Source organism: Dipodomys merriami, unplaced genomic scaffold (assembly GCF_024711535.1).
Source record: "Dipodomys merriami isolate MVZ:Mamm:240054 unplaced genomic scaffold, mDipMer1.0.p SCAF_4, whole genome shotgun sequence".
NCBI classification, from domain to species: domain Eukaryota; kingdom Metazoa; phylum Chordata; class Mammalia; order Rodentia; family Heteromyidae; genus Dipodomys; species Dipodomys merriami.
In genome coordinates this window covers 73,808,595-73,828,478 of record NW_027205603.1, presented here as the reverse complement: position 1 = coordinate 73,828,478, position 19,884 = coordinate 73,808,595, and the positions used below count along the sequence as shown (strand labels likewise).

Sequence of the window (19,884 nt, the reverse complement as noted above, 5' to 3'; positions counted from 1 at the left end):
AGTAATACTGCTTTTGATTCTGGTACCCTGTGTCTTGTAGAGTTTATCTGATTTGGAGAAGCGAAGGAGAATAACAAAATGGTGAAATAAGGACAAAGAGTAACCCAATGCAACAGTGGTACTCACAAGACACTATGTTGGAAGTGAACGTTACAACTACCGGGGAGGAGAGGGGGGCAGATAGAGGGAGAAAAATGGAGTGGGTTAAGTATTCTTATTACCTTATTTGCTTAACAGTAACCCCTCTATACAGCAACTTTACAATAAAATAAAATAATTTTTAAAATCCATGTAATAATTTTCAAATTAAAATTGAAGCACAACTTAGTAAAATAGAAAAAAACCTTTATAAATATACGGTATGAACAAAGATATACTGATATTTAAAGTATGCACAAACATATATAGATAGTCATTGACACTGAATCTTCCAAATAATTCTTTGAAGAAACAAAGTCACAAATTTGGGTTTGTAGCTTATCAAAGACTTATGAGCAATGTGGAAGATTGTGCATTCATAATCTCAAGAAGCATTTCAATGTAAAGTAGGATACTACTAAAATATGCCTAACAGGAAATGAGGAAAACTGAATTAAATCTAACCAAAAAAGCATAAAATCAAAGAGGATAGAAGAAACAGATTCAAGAGACTAAAATATGAGCTAACAAAATTGGAAGAACTGAGTCTCAGACAACATGGTTCTTTATATGTCTATAAATGTACTAGTAAATCCAATGGTTAGTAAAAGACAAATAATTACACTTGGACATGATTTACTAAACAGCACTCTAAGATTTGTACAGTGAGAACAAAGGAGGATATTCTTAGTAGAGGAGCTCAGTAGCTATGTATATAATCCATATAAAATGATGCTTATCAAAATGAACTCCAAGAAATATAAAAAAGAAGCTTTTATTGTACTGTTTGCAGTTATTTTTTCTTCCTTTTTGTCCTTTGTCTTCTATATAAGTTTATCTGAATTTGGGAAGGAAGGGGAATCACAAAAATAAGACAAAGGAGGAACCAATTCAACTGTGATATTCACTAGACACTTTGTTGGAAATGAACTTCACAACTTAGGGGGAAAACAGGTTTGGAGGGGGAAAAATAGAAGAAAATGTGAGAGAAAAAGATATGTACTCATTACCTTATTTATGTAAATTTAACCACTCTGTACATCACATTTATAATAAATTTAAGTTAAAAAAGAATTAGTCTTTGGCAAGTCATACTATGTTAAGAAAAATATATAAAACAGATAAATAGTAATATATAAATGAACATATACCTCCTTTATGATAACAATCTTATTTATAGCTATGTATGTGGTTGCTGAAAATCATGTAAAATTAGAAGGCAAATGAAGACAGAAATCTAACAAACTGATGGTATTGGGACAAGAGCCCAAGAAGTGGGAAAATTATAACTTCATTGAAATAATTATGAAAACTTTTAGGAGAATAAGTAGAAGATCAAGAGCTCCAAATGCATGAAGAAGACAAGAATAGAATTGGTTTCAATAGTAAAGCTTAGAAATAATCTTGTAAGAAATGTGTCAAGATTATATGGCAAAGATCAGTTACAGGAGTTTGTGAAAATTTTTTAAAAATGAAAATGCAAGTTTGAGTGATATTCAGTCCAAGATCTTTGATAACACAAAATACATTTTACATTATCAGTAAAATACTTTACAAATGCTCATTATAATTTTCTGTATGTGAGGAAAGATGTAATATGAAAGAAACCAGAAAAATGCTTAAAAGTATATACTTCAGGTGGTATGCATGTGTACTCAAATGTATTAACTGAAATATTGTATATTCAAGGTAGAACTCAAACAGTGTAATTCATTTGAAAGGCTAACTAATTAATGGCTAACTAAATAAACACCAGGGAAAAAAAGGTTTTGGAAAGGGGGTGGGATTGGTTTCAAGGGAAGTGGGGGAAACAAGAGAAAAGTGGGGTAGAATGTAGTAAATAATTTAATGCATATCCTCCAAAATTAAGAATAGTGAGGGAAGGTGTGGGTTGGGAGGGATGGATAAGAATGTTGAAAAGAATATTAATAAATTGCTGTGTTGAATGGAAATTGCTTCCTACAACCACTTAAAGATAATAAAAAATATTATAAAAAATCCTGCTGTCACTTTAGTTAACAATGTGCTGCAATCATGAAATTTTCAGTTGAATTTCAAATAAAAACAGAATTGTTTCATTTCATGTAGACTTTAATAGTTAAGGCATACAAATACAATGTCAGGCATTTAGAAACTATCCGAGTTAGAAACGGTAAACAGTATTAATGCCAGTTTGTGAAAGTCCCATGTATTGAAGGTAATTGATGATACCTAATTTTAAAGTTCAGCAGTTTTACTTTGGGGATTTCATCTTTCATGTGTCCAAAGTTATTTTTCATGAATTTATATGACTAACAATGGAAAAAAAAGAAAATTAACAATAGGGGAACTGGGAAGGTGGCTTACTTGTAGAGTGCTTGCCTTGCATGCATGAGGCCCTGGGTTCAAGTCCTCAGCACAACAGAAAAAGCCAGAAGTGAGTGCTGTGCTTAAGTGGTACAGTGTTAGCCTTGAGCTGAAGAGCTGAGAGACAGCGCCCAGGCCCAGAGTTCATGCCCCACTACCAAAAAAAAAAAAAAAAAAAAGAAAGAAAGAAAAAGAAAAGAAAAGAAAAAGAAAATTAACAATAGGAAGATAGTAAAATACATGTGAATATAGGCATACTACACACAATGTAATCATTTAGAAAAGAGTGTAGTTGAGCTAGATATTTGGTTCATATTTGGTTCCATAGAAATCAATTTAGCTTAAATTTTGTGCCCACTTGTTCTATGGAGCCAAGTGTGTTTCTCTCAGCCCTCAGAGTACTCTGTGGTAATAGTCTGTGTGATGTTCCAGCTTCCTTGTGTTTTAGCTTATTTGTTCCCAGGAGAAAACCTAAGCCAATTTGCTTGGAGTGAGACTGGAGATGAGCAAATGAATGAACATGAAGGAAGTATTAATAGAAGGGACATGTGGAAAAGGAGATAGCAGTCTACAAGTACTATGAAGAGGAATAAAGATATTTTTTGACCAATATGTCATAAAGTGTAAACAAAATTCTTTCATGTAGAAATGTTTAAACAAAGTATAGCTTACCAATATGCCAACAGAAATCTAAGGGATTGTAGCAAAGAAAAAACAGGCAAACTACCTATGAAAATGTGAAAATGATATGATTGATTATACAGCTAAGAGAATTAGGACTGAATGAGAAGAATATGACAAGATATTGCACTGCAAAAGTATTCACCAAAGCAAATTAAAAGAGTAACATAGCATTTTTGCCTTTCCCCAAATCTAGTGTTCCTAAAGTATTGCTGGAGATGCAGTAATCCTATCATAAACATCCCATGTATTGAAAGTAATGGATGGTATCTAATTTTAAAATTCAGCAGTTTTACTTTTGGGATTTCATCTTTCATGTGTCCAAAGTTATTTTTCATGAATTTATATGACTAACAATGAAAATTTACAATAGGAAGGTAGTAAAATAAATGTGAATACAGACATACTACATACAATGTAATCATTTAGAAAAGGGTGTAGTTGAGCTAGATATTTGGTTCCGAGTACAAACACCGGTCTATGAATGAGACCCTGGTTTCGATCTTCAGCATTAAAAAGAACAAAGATGGGTTAGAATTACTCTTCTGATCTAAAGGAATATCAATTGTTTTTAGCAGAAGTACAAAATGAAAGAATATATATATGATTGACTCAATTTGGAAAATATATATAATACATAACAGTGTGAAGATATAGTTTATCTAATAAAATCTTAGAGAGGCAAACACCAAGCTTATAACAAAGACCAATTTTGTAGTATATATGAGGCAAAATATTTTTCTGCTTTTCAATATTTTTTCACATTATGTTGATTCAAAATTCAAACCTTTTGAAATAGTGGATTTTAATTGTGATGCATAATGTCATGTTCATACTCAATATAACTGAAAATAGGATGGATAATACATATATGAAATGTTATTTTTAAGTGGGATTTGTAATTTGCCTATGTGAAAACAAAAAATCATTTGGTAGGCATGAATCATCATGCCCATAAAAATATGTGGACAGCCCTGGGCATGTTAACTCAGGACATATGTCCTCCTTCTAAAGTCATCAGAATGATGAGGCTTGAAAATTATGAAACATCCCATAGAACAGATTGTAGCTGAAGGGATTCATGCTTACATTTCATAGGAAGTTCATATTAGAAGCTGTTCAGGCAGAAAAATAATAGAGATGGGTGATAGCTAATTAACCTAAGGCTTCAAAGTAAATTACTCTACAGGAAGCAATTTTAAAAAGATATTTATTTATTTATTTTTGAAAATCATAAAATGCCCTCTTTGATTTTTGGTGACTTATACAGTTATTGATCTTTTAAATATATTGGTCCAATCTCTTGCTAATTTTTTGAAAGACGAGAATAGCAAAAATTTTGCTTCACTTACTAAGTTTAGAGCTTCTTTATATATGAAGATATCCTCTCCGTCCGATTCGGCAGAGTCGAATACTGTATAACTTACAGGTGTTCAACAGAATAATGACTTACCAAGTAAAATACAAGATAAGCTGCAAAGAGAGAATTAAATGGATGTATAACTTTCAGAATCAGCCTCTTTCTGTCACAACTGGAACTCTACCTTCTAAACTTCTGAATGTATTTCCTCTTACACACATTTGATTGAACTAAAAATCTTCAAACAATAGAACAAGAGCTAATGCTCTCAATGCCTTTGACCTCCCACATAACTAGGATAGATCTTGAGCTCACTGCTGCTAGTTAGTTTCCCATAACCCATTTAGTTCTAATCTTTGTTCTTCAACTGTAGGATTCACTCTGACGGTATGAATGTAGGATATTGTTCAAATTATACTGAACATTTTCATCAAAGTTAGAACAATGACATAGACTTCTAAAAATCTTTTCTGTCTAACTTGGGGAGGAGTGTAGATTTTCCTAAAACACATGAGTCACATAGTAGAGGTGTAGTTATGACAAACATTTTGTATTGCTAAAAAAAAGTGAAATTCATTCCTTTGAGGTGCAAGACACATATTATAATCACCAACATTTTATGTTGTTTATTATTTTTTGCAATTAAATTGGAAATTACTTGAAGAAAGATAAGTATATTCTAGAAGTTTGTTGGCTGGAATATCAAATGTAAGATGAATGACATATATTGGATATTTTTGTTTCATTAGTTAATTTATATTTCTAACATCAATGTGAGGGATAAAACATTCTGTATTTTATCACAGATTTATTTGCATATATTTATACATTTATATTTATCTTCCTACAAGTAACATTTGATTCACATACATGTATATGAACTTGCATATGCAATTTTTCAGTTTTAAAATATCATCTACAAAATTATTGTTACCATTATTCTTCCACAAACAAAATTTTTGAGAATGTTTTTTAAATGATGGTTTTTAATAATAGTATCTTTTTTTCTTTTGCTGCAGGATTTATTTATACATGTGGTGGAACTTTAAAAGGACTCAATGGCACTATAGAAAGCCCTGGCTTTCCATATGGATATCCGAATGGTGCCAACTGCACCTGGGTAATAATAGCAGAAGAACGAAATAGAATACAAATTGTATTTCAGTCCTTTGCACTAGAAGAAGAATATGACTACTTATCCTTGTATGATGGACATCCTCATCCTGCAAACTTTAGGACCAGGTCAGTGTACTTTGAATTGAAGAGAGGAGGGGTAATATTTTATGGGTAAGACTAATTTATTGAAAAAGGATTAATGAAGTCTCATTTTACAATGTATGTATTGTTTGTTTGGAGCTACATGCTCCAAAGGAAAAATATTTTTACATATTTCTAGTGTCTAAATACCAGTCCATTATTTATATCTCTCAAAATGTAGAGGCAAATTGAATTGTGAATTCTTCAGAGTAGTTAAAGTTTGGGGTTTAATCTAATTATATCATTAATGAATGGAGTCATTCATTGTGTGTATAACTTGTGGCAAAATGAAATTATGTGGCTGGGAATGTGGCTTAGTGGTAGAATACTTGCCTAGCATGCATGAAAAGCCCTGGGTTAGATTCCTCAGAACCATACATACAGAAAAAAGTCAGAAATGGAGCAATGGCTCACGTGGTAGAGTTCTAGCCTTGAGCAAAAGCAGCTCAGGGACAGAGCCCAGGCCCTGAGTTCAAGGCCCAGAACTGCCAATAAAAAAGAAAAAAAGAAATGAAATGTGTCATTCAGTGGTATGCATCCAGTTTTTATACATAGCAATACATAAACATAATTTAAATTTTATATTGATATGCCAGCAGAACACACTCTTTTCAGATAGCGTATGTAAATATCTAAACAGTATACCTTTCCTATATCACAAATGGGAACATTCATATTTCTACTCCTACAAATTAAAATTTTTATTGTTAATCTACTTGATAAAACATGAAAGTTAACTCTCTCTTTATTAAACTGATTATACACAATTGTTTCTTGTTAAATAGTTACAATTGTCTCTTGTAAAACATGAGCTGCCATTGCTATCTTAGAGAAATCGCTGTGTAATCATACATCACCTATAGCTTAACCAAAAAAAAATCTGCTGTTACATACTTCCTATACTTCTAGATTTTTACCTAAGTTTACATATTCAAATATGCTGAACAGAAAACATGGCTCTATTTAATAATTTATTCCATAAATTTGTCACAGTTTATATTATTTGATAAATATTATCACCTTCCAGTCTTACCTGAACATGATCACCATTATATATTTCTGTTATCCTGTATTGCTTTCTCTTTCTTGACACAGACGCAAGTCAAGATAGGAAATATGGAAACCTGTGTACATATGCGTTGGTCTGAACTAGTGAATGTGTATTGTGGGCGTGCACACATCAGTGTGGAGAGGTGATCTGCCTACACTTGTAAATAAAATACAGATTATAAAACCAAGAGAAAAGGAATAGGAAGGCAGATTTAGAATTTCAAGACAGCTAAAATAAAATGTGTAAATATCTAAACACTTTTTTATATTTTGTATTATAACAAGGATATAGGTTTTACAATAAAATATAAACAAAATGACTCTTTTCATGTCAAGTAGATTCTATAAATGTACTATACTTTTCTTTGTACATCTATTTGTCCTTGAAAATTAGAGAACGTATCATCAATTTACCAGTTCCCTTTTCTGCAAGCAATTGTAGCCTGTGTAGATATTAAAATACTTTGGGAAATTGGGCTAACATATTTATTATTCTCATTCTTTCTTGAGTATTATGGTAATCCGAAACAATAGGAGGTAATTTTACAGAGATTTTATGAAGACATATTGAAAGCTCACAAAATCCAATTCTTGGCATATTGTTTAATTCTTCTGTACTTAAATATGTGCTAGATATTTTTTTCAACTTAAATATTTCACTTGCCTTTTATTCAGACAATGGAAATAATTAATACCACTAACATATTGAAATGAAAGAAATTAAATTTACTTGTGCAGAGTTTACACTTACAGTTCTGAATGCGGCCAGTGCCAGAACATCATGCAAAACAAATTCACCTCAATTTGGAATTCAAGCTCTTAACTATGTATGAACACAACTATACATAATGGTCCAGTTTTATATATTAATATATAAATGAATCCTTATTTTTTCTTATCAGTATTTGATAAAAGTGATTAATAACAAACTCTACAAATATTTTAAAAACATAAGATTTAATGAGAAAAATAGATTAACTATAAACATAGTTTTGGTATAGACTGTCTTCTGCAATAAATTCTTAACATTTTGCTCACTGTCAGTGTGAGATACATCCATTGCTATTTGTGTTTAAAGAAATACGATTAGTAATGTTACAGCTGGTTTTACTTAGAAGGATTAGAAAAATAAATAACCTAATGTGTGGTTTTCAGCCCACTCCAGACTGTGTTTCTGTACAAATCAGCTGTTCGATTACAAGTGGAACCTTCTAGGGAATAGAGGCTGACACATGTCTGCCTTTGCTTCATTCACTGCTTCCTTGAACCCTGTTTGTTTTACATGGGCTATCAGTCTCATTTCATGCAAGTCTTTATGGTATATCTCATGTTTGCTTCCTTCTAGAAATTGATAATCATTATTTCGTTATGTTTTATGTGCACCGAAGATTGTCTTCTAGTACAGCTTCTAATAGCTACCTTTTCTAAAGGTTTATGTAGTGGTCTTGAAATAATGAAGAGAAAATGAGTTGAGATATTCTTGGATTTATAACCACAGTTGCGTATTTGAGAATAATTCTAAACTCTAATTTTTGGTGATCTTGCTTGTTTTCCTATATGTTTAAATGTACAAAATCAGAATTGATATCGGCAGTTGAGTGCAATACTTGCAAAAATGTATTGTTAGATTCCTTCCTCAGAGTTTAGGTCAGAACAAATACTAGTACAAGTGAAAAGATTTAGGTCTATCTTATGTAGAAAAATTACTATAACTTTTGTTTATTTAATTTACAGTTAGATTTATCTCTCATAAAATTTTATACTACAATTAAATGAAGGTAAAATCACATATCAACAAGTACAGAAAGGCATATTTAACCAGTAAGAGTCCTTATAGGCCTAGGAAGGTGGCTCAGTGGTAGCTTGCTTGCCTGCATGCCTGAGGCCCTGGGTTCATTTCCTTAGCACCACATAAGCAGAAAAAGTGGGAAGTGGTGTTGTGGCTCAAGTGGTAGAGCGCTAGCCTTGAGCTGAAGAGCTGTGGGACAATGCCCAGGCTGAGTTCAGGCCCCATGACTGACAAAAAAAAAGAGCCCTCATATATTTGCTGTTTTATGTCCATAAATATGCATCATTTATTATACATTATGATTCATCTCTACATTGTAATATGTGTTTCATATGCAATTTGAATTTTACATGAATCAGCTTTGTAATTATATTTAATCATGTAGGTAGACTTCTCTGCATATTCTATTTTTGTTGTATGTTTCAATTTATACAGACATCAGCATATATTTTCCATTTGTTTGATTTCTTTTACAGAGCAGAATAGCTAGACTAACAGTGAATAGCTTTGTTCATACTACTAAGGTGATTTCCTAAAGCTTTATTAATGAATATAGGTATAAGTAGAAAGCAGTGGCCTTTATTTGCTACAATCCATGTTTATCTAATTGTTCATTTTATCATATTGGCATCTACCTAATTATTACAAATACTAACATCTGGCTGGGAAGGTAGTTTAGAGATAGAGTGCTTAGACAAGGGTCTCATATCTAAAATATACTTGGAACTCAAAAAATTAACCCCCCCAACAACAAATCCTCAAAGAAACAACTGCCCAATAAATAAGTGGGCTAAAGACTTACAGAGAAACTTCTCTGAAGAAGAAAGAAGGATAGCCAATAGACACATGAAGAAATGCTCAACATCCCTAGCCATAAAAGAAATGCAAATCAAAACAACATTGAGATACCACCTCACTCCAGTTAGAATGGCAAAACTCAAGAACTCTAACAACAACAGATGCTGGAGGGGATGTGGACAGAAGGGAACCTTACTGCATTGCTGGTGGGAATGTAAACTTGTTCAACCACTTTGGAAAGCAGTATGGAGGTTACTCAAAAGACTTCACATAGAGTTCCCCTATGACCCAGCAATCCCACTTTTGGGCATTTACCCAAATGTTTACAAACAAGACCACACTAAAGCTACCAGCACAACTATGTTTATTGCAGCATTATTTACCATAGCTAAGATATGGAACCAACCCAGATGCCCCTCAGTAGATGAATGGATCAAGAAAATGTGGTGTATATACACAATGGAATTCTATGCCTCCATCAGAAAGAATGACATTACCCCATTTGTTAGGAAATGGAAAAACTTGGACAAAATTATATTAAGTGAATTAAGCCAGGCCCAAAGAAATATAGGTCCCATGGTTTCCCTTATTTGCAATATCTAGTATATGTCTGAGTCAAGCGGAAAAGGTCAGATAATGTGATGTTAGGATAATGAACCCTTAGATATGTATTTAAATGTTTTTTTTCTTTCATGCATTTGTTTCTAACACATTTATAAGATGATTTCTTTGTTGCTTTGTATGTCCCTCCCCCACAGTATAACCCCTGCTTTCACTATATTTGATGTCAGTATATTTTGTGGAGGAGATGGGGAAAACAAGTCGTTTAAGGATACAGGTGGACCCATTGCAACTATGAGAAGTACAAGTTGTCATGTCGTAAACGAACTTTACAACTTTGGTGGGGGGGGGGAGATTGGGTGGGGGGGCGGGGGGAGGCTGGGAAGAGATGTGAAGGATAAACAAAGGAGGAGGCTGCAATGCTTAACAAGAAATGTACTCATTATCCTGCCCATGTAATTGTAACCCCTCTGTACAGTATGTTCACAAATAAAATAAAATAAAATGAAAAAAAGAGATAGAGTGCTTGCCTAGCATGCATGAAGCTCTGGGTTCAATTTCTCAGTACCACTTAAACAGAAAAAGCCAGAAGTGGTGCTGTGGCTGAAGTGGTAGAGTGCTAGCCTTGAACGAAAGAAGTTCAGGGGCAGTGCCCTGGCCCTGAGTTCAAGCCCCAGACTGGCAAAAAATAAACAAAACAAATACTAACATCTTCACATATTTAATAAGGTGTCTTATTTACTCCTGTGAATTTAGTGTTTCTTTTTCCCTCTTCCAAATGATTTACATAATTTATTTATACTTAATATTGAGATTAGTTACTCTAACTCATTTATTTCTCAGGTAACCAGTTTCTTCTTTAGTTGTCCCGGTCTACAAAAATTAATGAAAAATTAACAGAATTTTATGTAGTGATATAAATCATTTTAATGTAGAGATTATTTCTATGTTTTTAAATTTTAGAAGCCATCAACATACTATGTTAACTTTACTTTTTTATTTTTCCATGTGCAACTTTAATGCATTCCTATGATTTTAATTTAGCTTTGAAAAATGTCTTAGGGTTAGAGTTGTGATAGAGCACCTGCCTAGGAAATGTAAGGCCCTGAATCCCAATACTGACACCCCCCTCACCCCCACCCCGACACACACACACCTTTATTAGCATAAAAGATTTTGTTCTTGTACTTCTCATTTATGTTGGGGTATAAAGTGCCATGTCAGTATTTGTCTGTATAAGAAAAAATCTTATGCACAGTAGCAATAGCAAAGGTGAATTTGTTCTCTAATATATCAATAACTTCATGATGTACAACTGATCAGGTCAGCCAAAACTTTCCTAAAAGTCTCCCAAAGGATCTCTTTTTTGTATCACGGTCCAGAAGATTCCCATAATATTACCTTTGGTTAGCAGAATTCTGGACAAAGAACATTTCCTCTTGAGAACTGATTGTGCCATGGCATGTGAATCCTGAGACTTAATCAAGTAGTGGAGTCTCTCACAGCATCCTGAGATTCCTGCTCAGTTTTCATTTTGCTTCTTAAAGTTAATTAAAAGTGAAATATGAAGAATGTTTGCTTGTTTAAGAAAGTTCTTCATAAATGATAATTGTCAAAGAGAAAGTTCATACTCATAATGTGTTTATGACTACAAATAGACTATATTTTTGTAGAATTGCAAAAATGTACATGAATAAATACTACTAAAATAAAATATAGCTAAATATTCAAAACAAAATGTGTACATCTGTATCAATGAACAAAAAATTCTTATTGGCACAAGCATAGAATACATTGAAAAGGGGCCTGCTGCAACAGAAATGGAGAGGTAGTGATTGGAAAAGAACTATGATCACATTATGTAGTTACCAGAGACAAGCTGACAGAGAGTCAGTGACAGCTGGGAAAACATGGCAGAAACTTGAGATTCCTACATGAAAGGACAGCCAGTGTGAAGACTCTAGTTCTGTATGCAGCCTGCTCTGAAAATGTGGAAACAAGGAAGCTGGGCAGAGGTGGAATAGGAAGATATCATGCACAGCCAAGTTTGAATTTCTACCAGTGAGCTGAGCAGCCATCCAAAGCTTTTGGGCAGAGCGGTTCTAGCTTGGCTCATCACCCACAGAGTCAACAGGCATTGCACAATTTGTAAGTCCTAAGCCGAGCTTCCCACCCCATGCAAGTCTAGTATTTAAACCAGTCAGGTACTGGTGTAAGCCAGAGGCAAGGAGAGTTCTTGTAACACATTCACAAGAGGGGCCGTTTTCCAATTTTACCAACCAGTGGAGACACACTTTTCTAATCTCCAAATCCCTTGACACTGTTGTGTTTTATACTCTCAAAGGATCATCACTACATGATGTTTTGTGAAGAATAGATCAGTCAATGCCACAAAAAGTTGTTGTCTTGTGATATAGAGGATTTTTATGAACTTTGTTGTTATGGAGGAAATATTCACTTACGTAATACTCAGTATCATTAGATATAACTATATTTCTGTTTGAAAAATCTCATACTTTCTTTAAGTACAGAACATTTACAAATGTATGTTAACCAATTGCTTAACTTTGTTATTTAAAGAAGAATAAGGTGGTCATTCTTAATTATGTAGAGATGAAGACCATAAAATTACAACCCCTTTATACCATTAGAAGGTAAGTGAGGAACATCTCTCTCTCTCTCTCTCTATATATATATATACATATATATAACATATTATATATATACACATCTATATATATACACATCTATATATATACACACACATATATACATACATACATATATATATATATAATATACATACACACATATATACATACATATATACATACATATATATATATATATACATACATACATACATATATATACACACATACATACACACACACACACACACACACATATGTAGTGGGGCTTGAACTCTGGGCTTGGGCTCTGTCCCTCAGCTCTTCAGCTCAAGGCTAGTATTCTACCACTTGAGCCACAGTTCCACTTCTGGTTTTTCAGAGTGGTTTATTGGATTTAAGAGTCCACCGACTTTTGCACTAGGGCTGGCTTTGAACCGTGATTCTCAGATCTTAGCCTCCTGAATAGCTAGGATTATAGGTGTGAGCCACCAGCACCTGGCTAGCAACATCGTTTTATGTAAATGTATTTTTATTTGTCATGGATAAATGTTTAGGATCAGAAATTTAGACATTTTATAGAAATGTTAAGTTTCATAGATTTCTTCCAAAATGAAATAGATACTCAAAGATGTTTTGCCATTTTATACACTACTATCATTGTGCAAGAGTTCCAATTATTTTAAACATTATTGTAAACATTTGAGGTTATCATCCTTCAGTATATAGATATCTCTATATATGTATTTATGTACAAACACATATGTGTGTATATAAATATACATATATAGAGAAAGCACTTTGTGCTGACTAGAAAACTGAGTATAAGCTTCTGAACCATTTATTTATATGCATTTATCAACCATCTACTAAAATACTTTTCCTATATTCTCTATATTATTTGATAAGTCTTGGTATTATTGTAATCTTTATGGCATATAGTTACAATATGAATTGCAATTGTATTCTAATTTGTGACTTGCTCCTCTAGTTTTTTTAGTAACTTTTCATCAAAAGTTACTAAACATGATTTCAAATTTTAACAGTCGAATATATTAATATTTTATTTAATGGATGCTCACAACATAGTCTAGTAAATATTTGTTTAGCCTACAATAGAAAACATACTTACTCATGTTCTCAAATTTAGAAAGCTATCCTTTACAATTAGGTCCACTGCTTGTCAGCTGTGAAGGAGTATAGGTACATTTTGCTCCATTTGGGTATTTCCTTGGAAAAGAATTGACATGACATATGTTTTAGGAGATCCTAGAAATGACAAGTCAATATATTATGGTTCCAAGCCAGCTGCCTCTGGGCACAATTACAATTAAGCATGTTTCAAGTACATTTTTAATGTCTACTTATTAACTAAGTTTTTCTAGTGAACCTGTTTCTTCCTATTTTTCCACCCCAAATTATATTTTTCTAATGTAACTTTCTGTAACCTATTGACACTAATCAAAATTTGTTGACCATCATTAGAGAATATATTTCACTTCTGTTTTATGGTTAGAGTTTATGAACTTTAGACATCCTTTCATGGGATATCATTTAACTACTCAGTATTTTTAGTATATTTCTTCACAATTTCTTTTAGTTTGGGAACTTGCTGGATTGGTGCATAGTCATAGAATTCACAAGCTTAAGAGACACATCACACAATAGTAATTACAGTAAAAAAAGCAATGCTCTGTAGATTGCATCACCAAATACATCATTGGTACGCCTTTTCTACTTCAGAAAATATGTGTCCTATAACTGTTCATGTACCGTTTGATTATTCTTTTTTGTTGCTGTTGTTGTTGTTTGTCATGGGGCTTGAACTCTGAACCTGGGTGCTGTCGCTCAGCCCTTCACCTCAATGTTAGCACTCTACCACTTGAGACACAGCACCACTTGCAGTTTTGGTGGTTTGTTGGAGACAAGAGTCTCATGGATTTTCTCTCCTGGGCTGGTTTTGAACCATGACCCTTAGATCTCAGCCTCCTGATTAGCTAGGATTACAGGCATGAGCCACCGGCGCCCAGCCCATTTGATTATTCTTACGTTTGCTTCTCTACTTTGCTGCCTGGATTTCCTACACAACATTTTATATTCTTGATAATTTTTTCTCTTCTAATTCCTCTCTGCTTCTTTCATTATCATCCAATCATCTGCCTCCTTTCCTGTAGGTATAATGAAATAGAGAAGGTCTTCTTCCAGAAAATGATTAGTTAGTATTTTTTGACTTGTTATATCATAGGAACCATTATGACAGTGTACTTTAGTGACTTAACTCCACTTGATACCTATTTTCATGTCCTTGTCTCCAGGATTTCTTATAGGTTAGATTCAGAGTGGTACAACTCAGTCTAATTTGCTGGTACTGAAAACTCCTTTCTCAGAGGAACTGGAACCAACTGTAATATCTTGATTATCTTTCATACACAGGCAATGTCTGGGAAATGAAGAGGCTGTACTTCTGAGATAACAGCATAGTTAATTTGTGTGCACAGGTGACTGTCCTGCAACAGCATTTGTAACATTAACACTATTTACTCAAAAAGTAAAGTGAATTAATTCCAAGCTTGTCTTCCTTTTTATAACATTAATGAGATCCCCAATTAAAAAGATGATTTTAATTTTAGTTGGACTAAGATCTTAACACTGGCCTTTTGTTACAAAGCAGAACCCAGGAAAAAAGGAGTATGGTATAGGAATGGATTTTTACTATGCACAAGCTTTTTAAAGATGGTACGCTGTGGTTCATCTCCCTTCTCTAGTGAAGTAATTTACTAATTTATGCCATTGAGCATGGAAGTGAATTAGCTAAAAAGTCAATTAAAATGATGATGCACCTTAGGTAGTTAATGACTCTTTCTTTTAGATATCATCCCTCATTTTGAAGTGTTCAGATTAATGGTTGGATAGATCTCAAGGAGAGCTAGGATTTCTAAAAGTTTTTGTGAACATAAAAAGGCAAGAATTCAAAAGTATACGCAGCTATTTGTTGTTGATATTAGGCACATTGCCAAAAGTAATTTGAGGTGGCTTCTGATGAAAAACAGACCAATTTAATTCATTAAAACTGATAATAAAACAAAACAAAGATAATAAGCAAGTTTTGACACTTTGGTGCATGGATTATAATCATTTAGTCTTTTATAGAAAAAGCAGTGAAAAGGTTTTTGTTGTTGTTGTTTCCAGTTAGCTAACTTTACTGAAGCAGCACTGATATCAGAAAAGCAATTACACATGATGTGAGAAGCAACTAGCAATTGTTCTTCAAGATACTCTTTCTGGGCTGGTGCCTATGGCTCAAGCCTATAATCCTAGTTACTCAGGAGGCTGAGATCTGAGGATTGCAGTTCAAAGCCAGCCTGGGCAGGAAAGTACTAGAGACTCTTACCTCCAATAAACCACTAGAAAACCGGAAGTGGTACTGTGGCTAAAGAGGTAGAGCGCTAGCCTTGAGCTAAAGAGCACAGGACAGTGCCCAGGCCCAGAGTTCAAGCCCCATGACCACCACCAACAACAATAAAAAGATACTCTTTCAGAACATTTATTTTCTCATCCATGAAGCTACAAAATCAAAATATCTGCTGATTCGGGCTGGGGAGGTGGCTCAGTGGTAGAGCACTTGCCTTGCATGCATGAGGCCCTGGGTTCGATTCCTTAGCACCACATAAGCAAAAAAGAAAAAAAGTTGGAAGTGGCACTGTGGCTCAAGTGGTAGAGTGCTAGCCTTGAGCTGAAGAGCTGAGGGACAGCGCCCAGGCCCAGAGTTCAGGTCCCACGACCGGACCCCCCCAAAAAAAAATATCTGCTGATTATCTCATAAAAAGCAACTTGATGCTTGCCTAAATGTTTCTAATGACAGAAAATTTCCTGTAAGTAAACTCCTAAAAGTGGTTTTATTTTTAGACAGCCAAAGGTTATATACACTGTCTTGAGTTCTCTTACACTGGTGGTATATGATATTGTAACAGAAAGCATAGAAACTCTGAAGCTAAACTTAGCCCTAGCATTTCTGAATACACACACAGTAAGAATACTCAACTGTAATCTTCTGCCATCAGTTCAGATATTCATCCCAAATTCTTATGATACATATAATAAAATTAAATGTTAACAGCACTGATAATTTTAAATAGCATGTGAAGAGAAGGAAGTTTGAATCTAAATAGATTTAGAATTGAAAATTCATGCACAGCTCCCAGAGTAATATTTCTTTATATTTTTCAATTACAACATATTTTTAGTGACAGACTAAAAAACTTAGTGTACCATTATTATTTGTAGTGCTTCTGTGGTTTTGAGGTTTGAGTCCAAAGTGAAAGAAGCAGTGTAGCATGAACTTTTTAACTAGTGTAAAAGACTTATATGAAAACAGGCCACTCTAGAACCAGATCATTCTATTGACTGTGTTATAGTCAATTTATATTATGCTTAAATTAAAGGTCACAAATGTTAAAGGTTACTAGTAAAGGATTCACATTTCTAACTATATCCATGTAGGACCATGTCAAGAATGTGTGTGCATGCGCACACATGCACACACGTGCACACACACACACACACACACACACACACACACACACACACGCATACACACATGCATGACAGTCCTGAGGCTTAACCTAAGGGCCTGGGTGCTGTTTCTTAGCTTTTCTGATCAAGAGTATTAGTATAGATGTCATATACACATGAATTACAGTTACGTAAGTCAGGTAATAAGTACATTTATTTCTGGACAACATCATTCTTTCCCTTGTTCTGTCCAACCCATTTTTCCTTCCCATCTGTATCACTACTGTATTTATCCACCCTTTGTCCCTACAATTCTCTGTCCCCCTCCCTTCTCAAAGACAGACAAACAAACAAGACAAAAAGAAAAGAACAGCAACAATGAAGAAAAAAATCCTCTTTCCACTTCCTGGAGTTTACTTCGATAAATACTATTTTATATAATCACTCATATAAGCATTATGCCTTTATGTAAGAATCTTTCTTTAGCTTAAATTTTATTATAAAGGTGATTTCAGAGGGGTTACATTCACATAAGTCAGGTAGTGAGTACATTTCTTTTTGAAGTATTACCCTATCCCTCATTTTTTTCTGTTTTTCCCCTCCCCCCAAAATTATATAATTCGTTTCCAATATAGTGTCTAGTGAGTATCATTGCTGAATTAGTTCACCCTTTGTCCCACCATTTCTGTGCTTCCCCGTCCCCTCCCTAAATCAGATCAACTTATATGCAAGAAAGGGTACAGAAATCAAAAACAGTGGCAAAAAGGAATAAACAAATAGGGGGAAAGAAAGAAAAATAATAACCATAACTGCAAACAGTACAATAAAAAAAATCTCTTGTTTACAAAAAAAAAAAGAGTAGTACTATACCACTTAAGCCACAGCTCCACATGTGATATTTTTGGTTAATCAGAATTAAGAGTCTCACAAACTTATCTGCCTGGGCTGGTGTCAAAATTCAGTTCATAGGTTTCAGCCTCCTGAGTAGCTGGGATTACAGGCTTGAGCTACCGTACCCAGCTCCTTACCATTTTTCTTTTAAAGAAACAAATGGAATTCTATGCCTCCATCAGAAAGAATGACATTTCCCCATTTGTTAGGAAATGGAAAGGCTTGGAAAAAATTATATTAAGTGAAGTAAGCCAGGCCCAAAGAAGCATAGGTCCCATGGTTTCCCTTATTTGCAATATCTAGTATAGGTATGAGTCAAGCAGAAAAGGTCAGATAATGTGATGTTAGGAAAATGAACCCTTAAATATGTATTTTAATGTTTTTGTTTCTTTCATGCATGTGTTTCTAACGCATTTATAAGATTATTTCTTTGTTGCTTTGTATGTCCCTCCCCCACAGTGTAACCCCCGCTTTCACTATATTTGATGTCAGTATAACATGTGGAGGAGATGGGGGCAAACAAGTCGTTTAAGGATTCAGGTGGACCTGTTGCAACAATGAGAAGTACAAAATGTCATGTCAAAACCAGCTTTACAATGTCGGTGGGGGGGGGAGGGGGGTATAATTGGGTGGGGGGAGGGGGGAGGCTGGGAAGGGAGGTGAAGGGTAAACAAAGGAGGAGGCTGCAATGCTTGGTAAGAAATGTATGCATTATCCTGCCCATGTAATTGTAGCCCCTCTGTACAGTATGTTCTCAAATAAAATAAAATAATATTAAAAAAAAGAAACATATGTCCCAAGGATATTTTACTATTAAAGTAATAACATAAAGGGAATTATTTCTTCAGAGATACCTTCAATTTTCATTGTCTAATTTTATCTATGTCACACTGAGCCCACATAATAATTGAGTTTGGCAGTGTAAAGTTGTGTACAATTGATTATGTTCAACTCTTCTCATTTTATCTTTAGTGTATTTCATACGATATCTTAGGAAAATATGGAATTTTAAATGGTTACTTTAAAACTTCCTACTATAGAATTCACTCATACTCATTTACCCACATGATTATACACAAGGCCATACTAATGCTACCAGCACAACTATATTTATCACAGCATTATTCACCGTAGTTATGATATGGAACCAACCTAGATATCCCTCAGTAGATGAATGGATCAATAAAATGTGATCTCTCTCTCTCTCTCTCTATATATATATATATGTGTATATATATATATATATATATATATATATATATATATGCACACACACACACATATACAGGTATTGTAATTCTGTGCCTCTATCAGAAAGAATTACACTGCTCCATTTGTTAGGAAATGTAAAGACTTGGAAAATTATATTAAATGAATTAAGCTAGACATAGGTCCTGTGGTTTCCCTAATTTGCAATAACTAGTACATGTCTAGGGTAATCTTACCAGAGAAGCAGAAGAGGTTAAAAGCTATGTAAATATGACCATGTAAGATGATTCTAAGGAAATGAACCCCAAGATATGAAGACTAAATTTTTTCTTTGTTGCTGTTGTTTTTAATGCACTATGCTATTTCTTTTGTTTCTTTTGTATGTTCTTCCCCCTATGGTATAACTCCTGTTGTCACTGTATTTGAATCTGGTGCCCTGCAACGTGTATATACATTTTTTTTTCTAATTTAGGGAGGGGAAGGGAAATAACAAAATATTGAAACAAGGCTACAGGTTGACCCAATGTAATAATGAGACATACAAGACATTATGTTGAAAACCAACTTTTGGACTTCCGGGTGAGGGAGGGAAGGAGGAGGAGGGGAGAGTTAGTGGGGGAAAAACAAAGGAGGCGATAACAATGTTCGATAGGAAATGTACT

General features: G+C 33.9%; 1 protein-coding gene across 4 annotated transcripts in view; it reads left to right on the top strand.

Annotated features, from left to right (window-relative positions):
- Csmd3 (CUB and Sushi multiple domains 3) overlaps positions 1-19,884 on the top strand; it is a 928,259-nt gene that overhangs the window by 109,108 nt on the left and 799,267 nt on the right. For all 4 annotated transcript variants that reach the window (XM_069991287.1, XM_069991286.1, XM_069991285.1 and 1 more), the window contains exon 2: positions 5,545-5,767. In XM_069991287.1, coding sequence (XP_069847388.1) covers positions 5,545-5,767 — 223 coding nt within the window. The remainder of the gene's footprint in view (positions 1-5,544; positions 5,768-19,884) is intronic.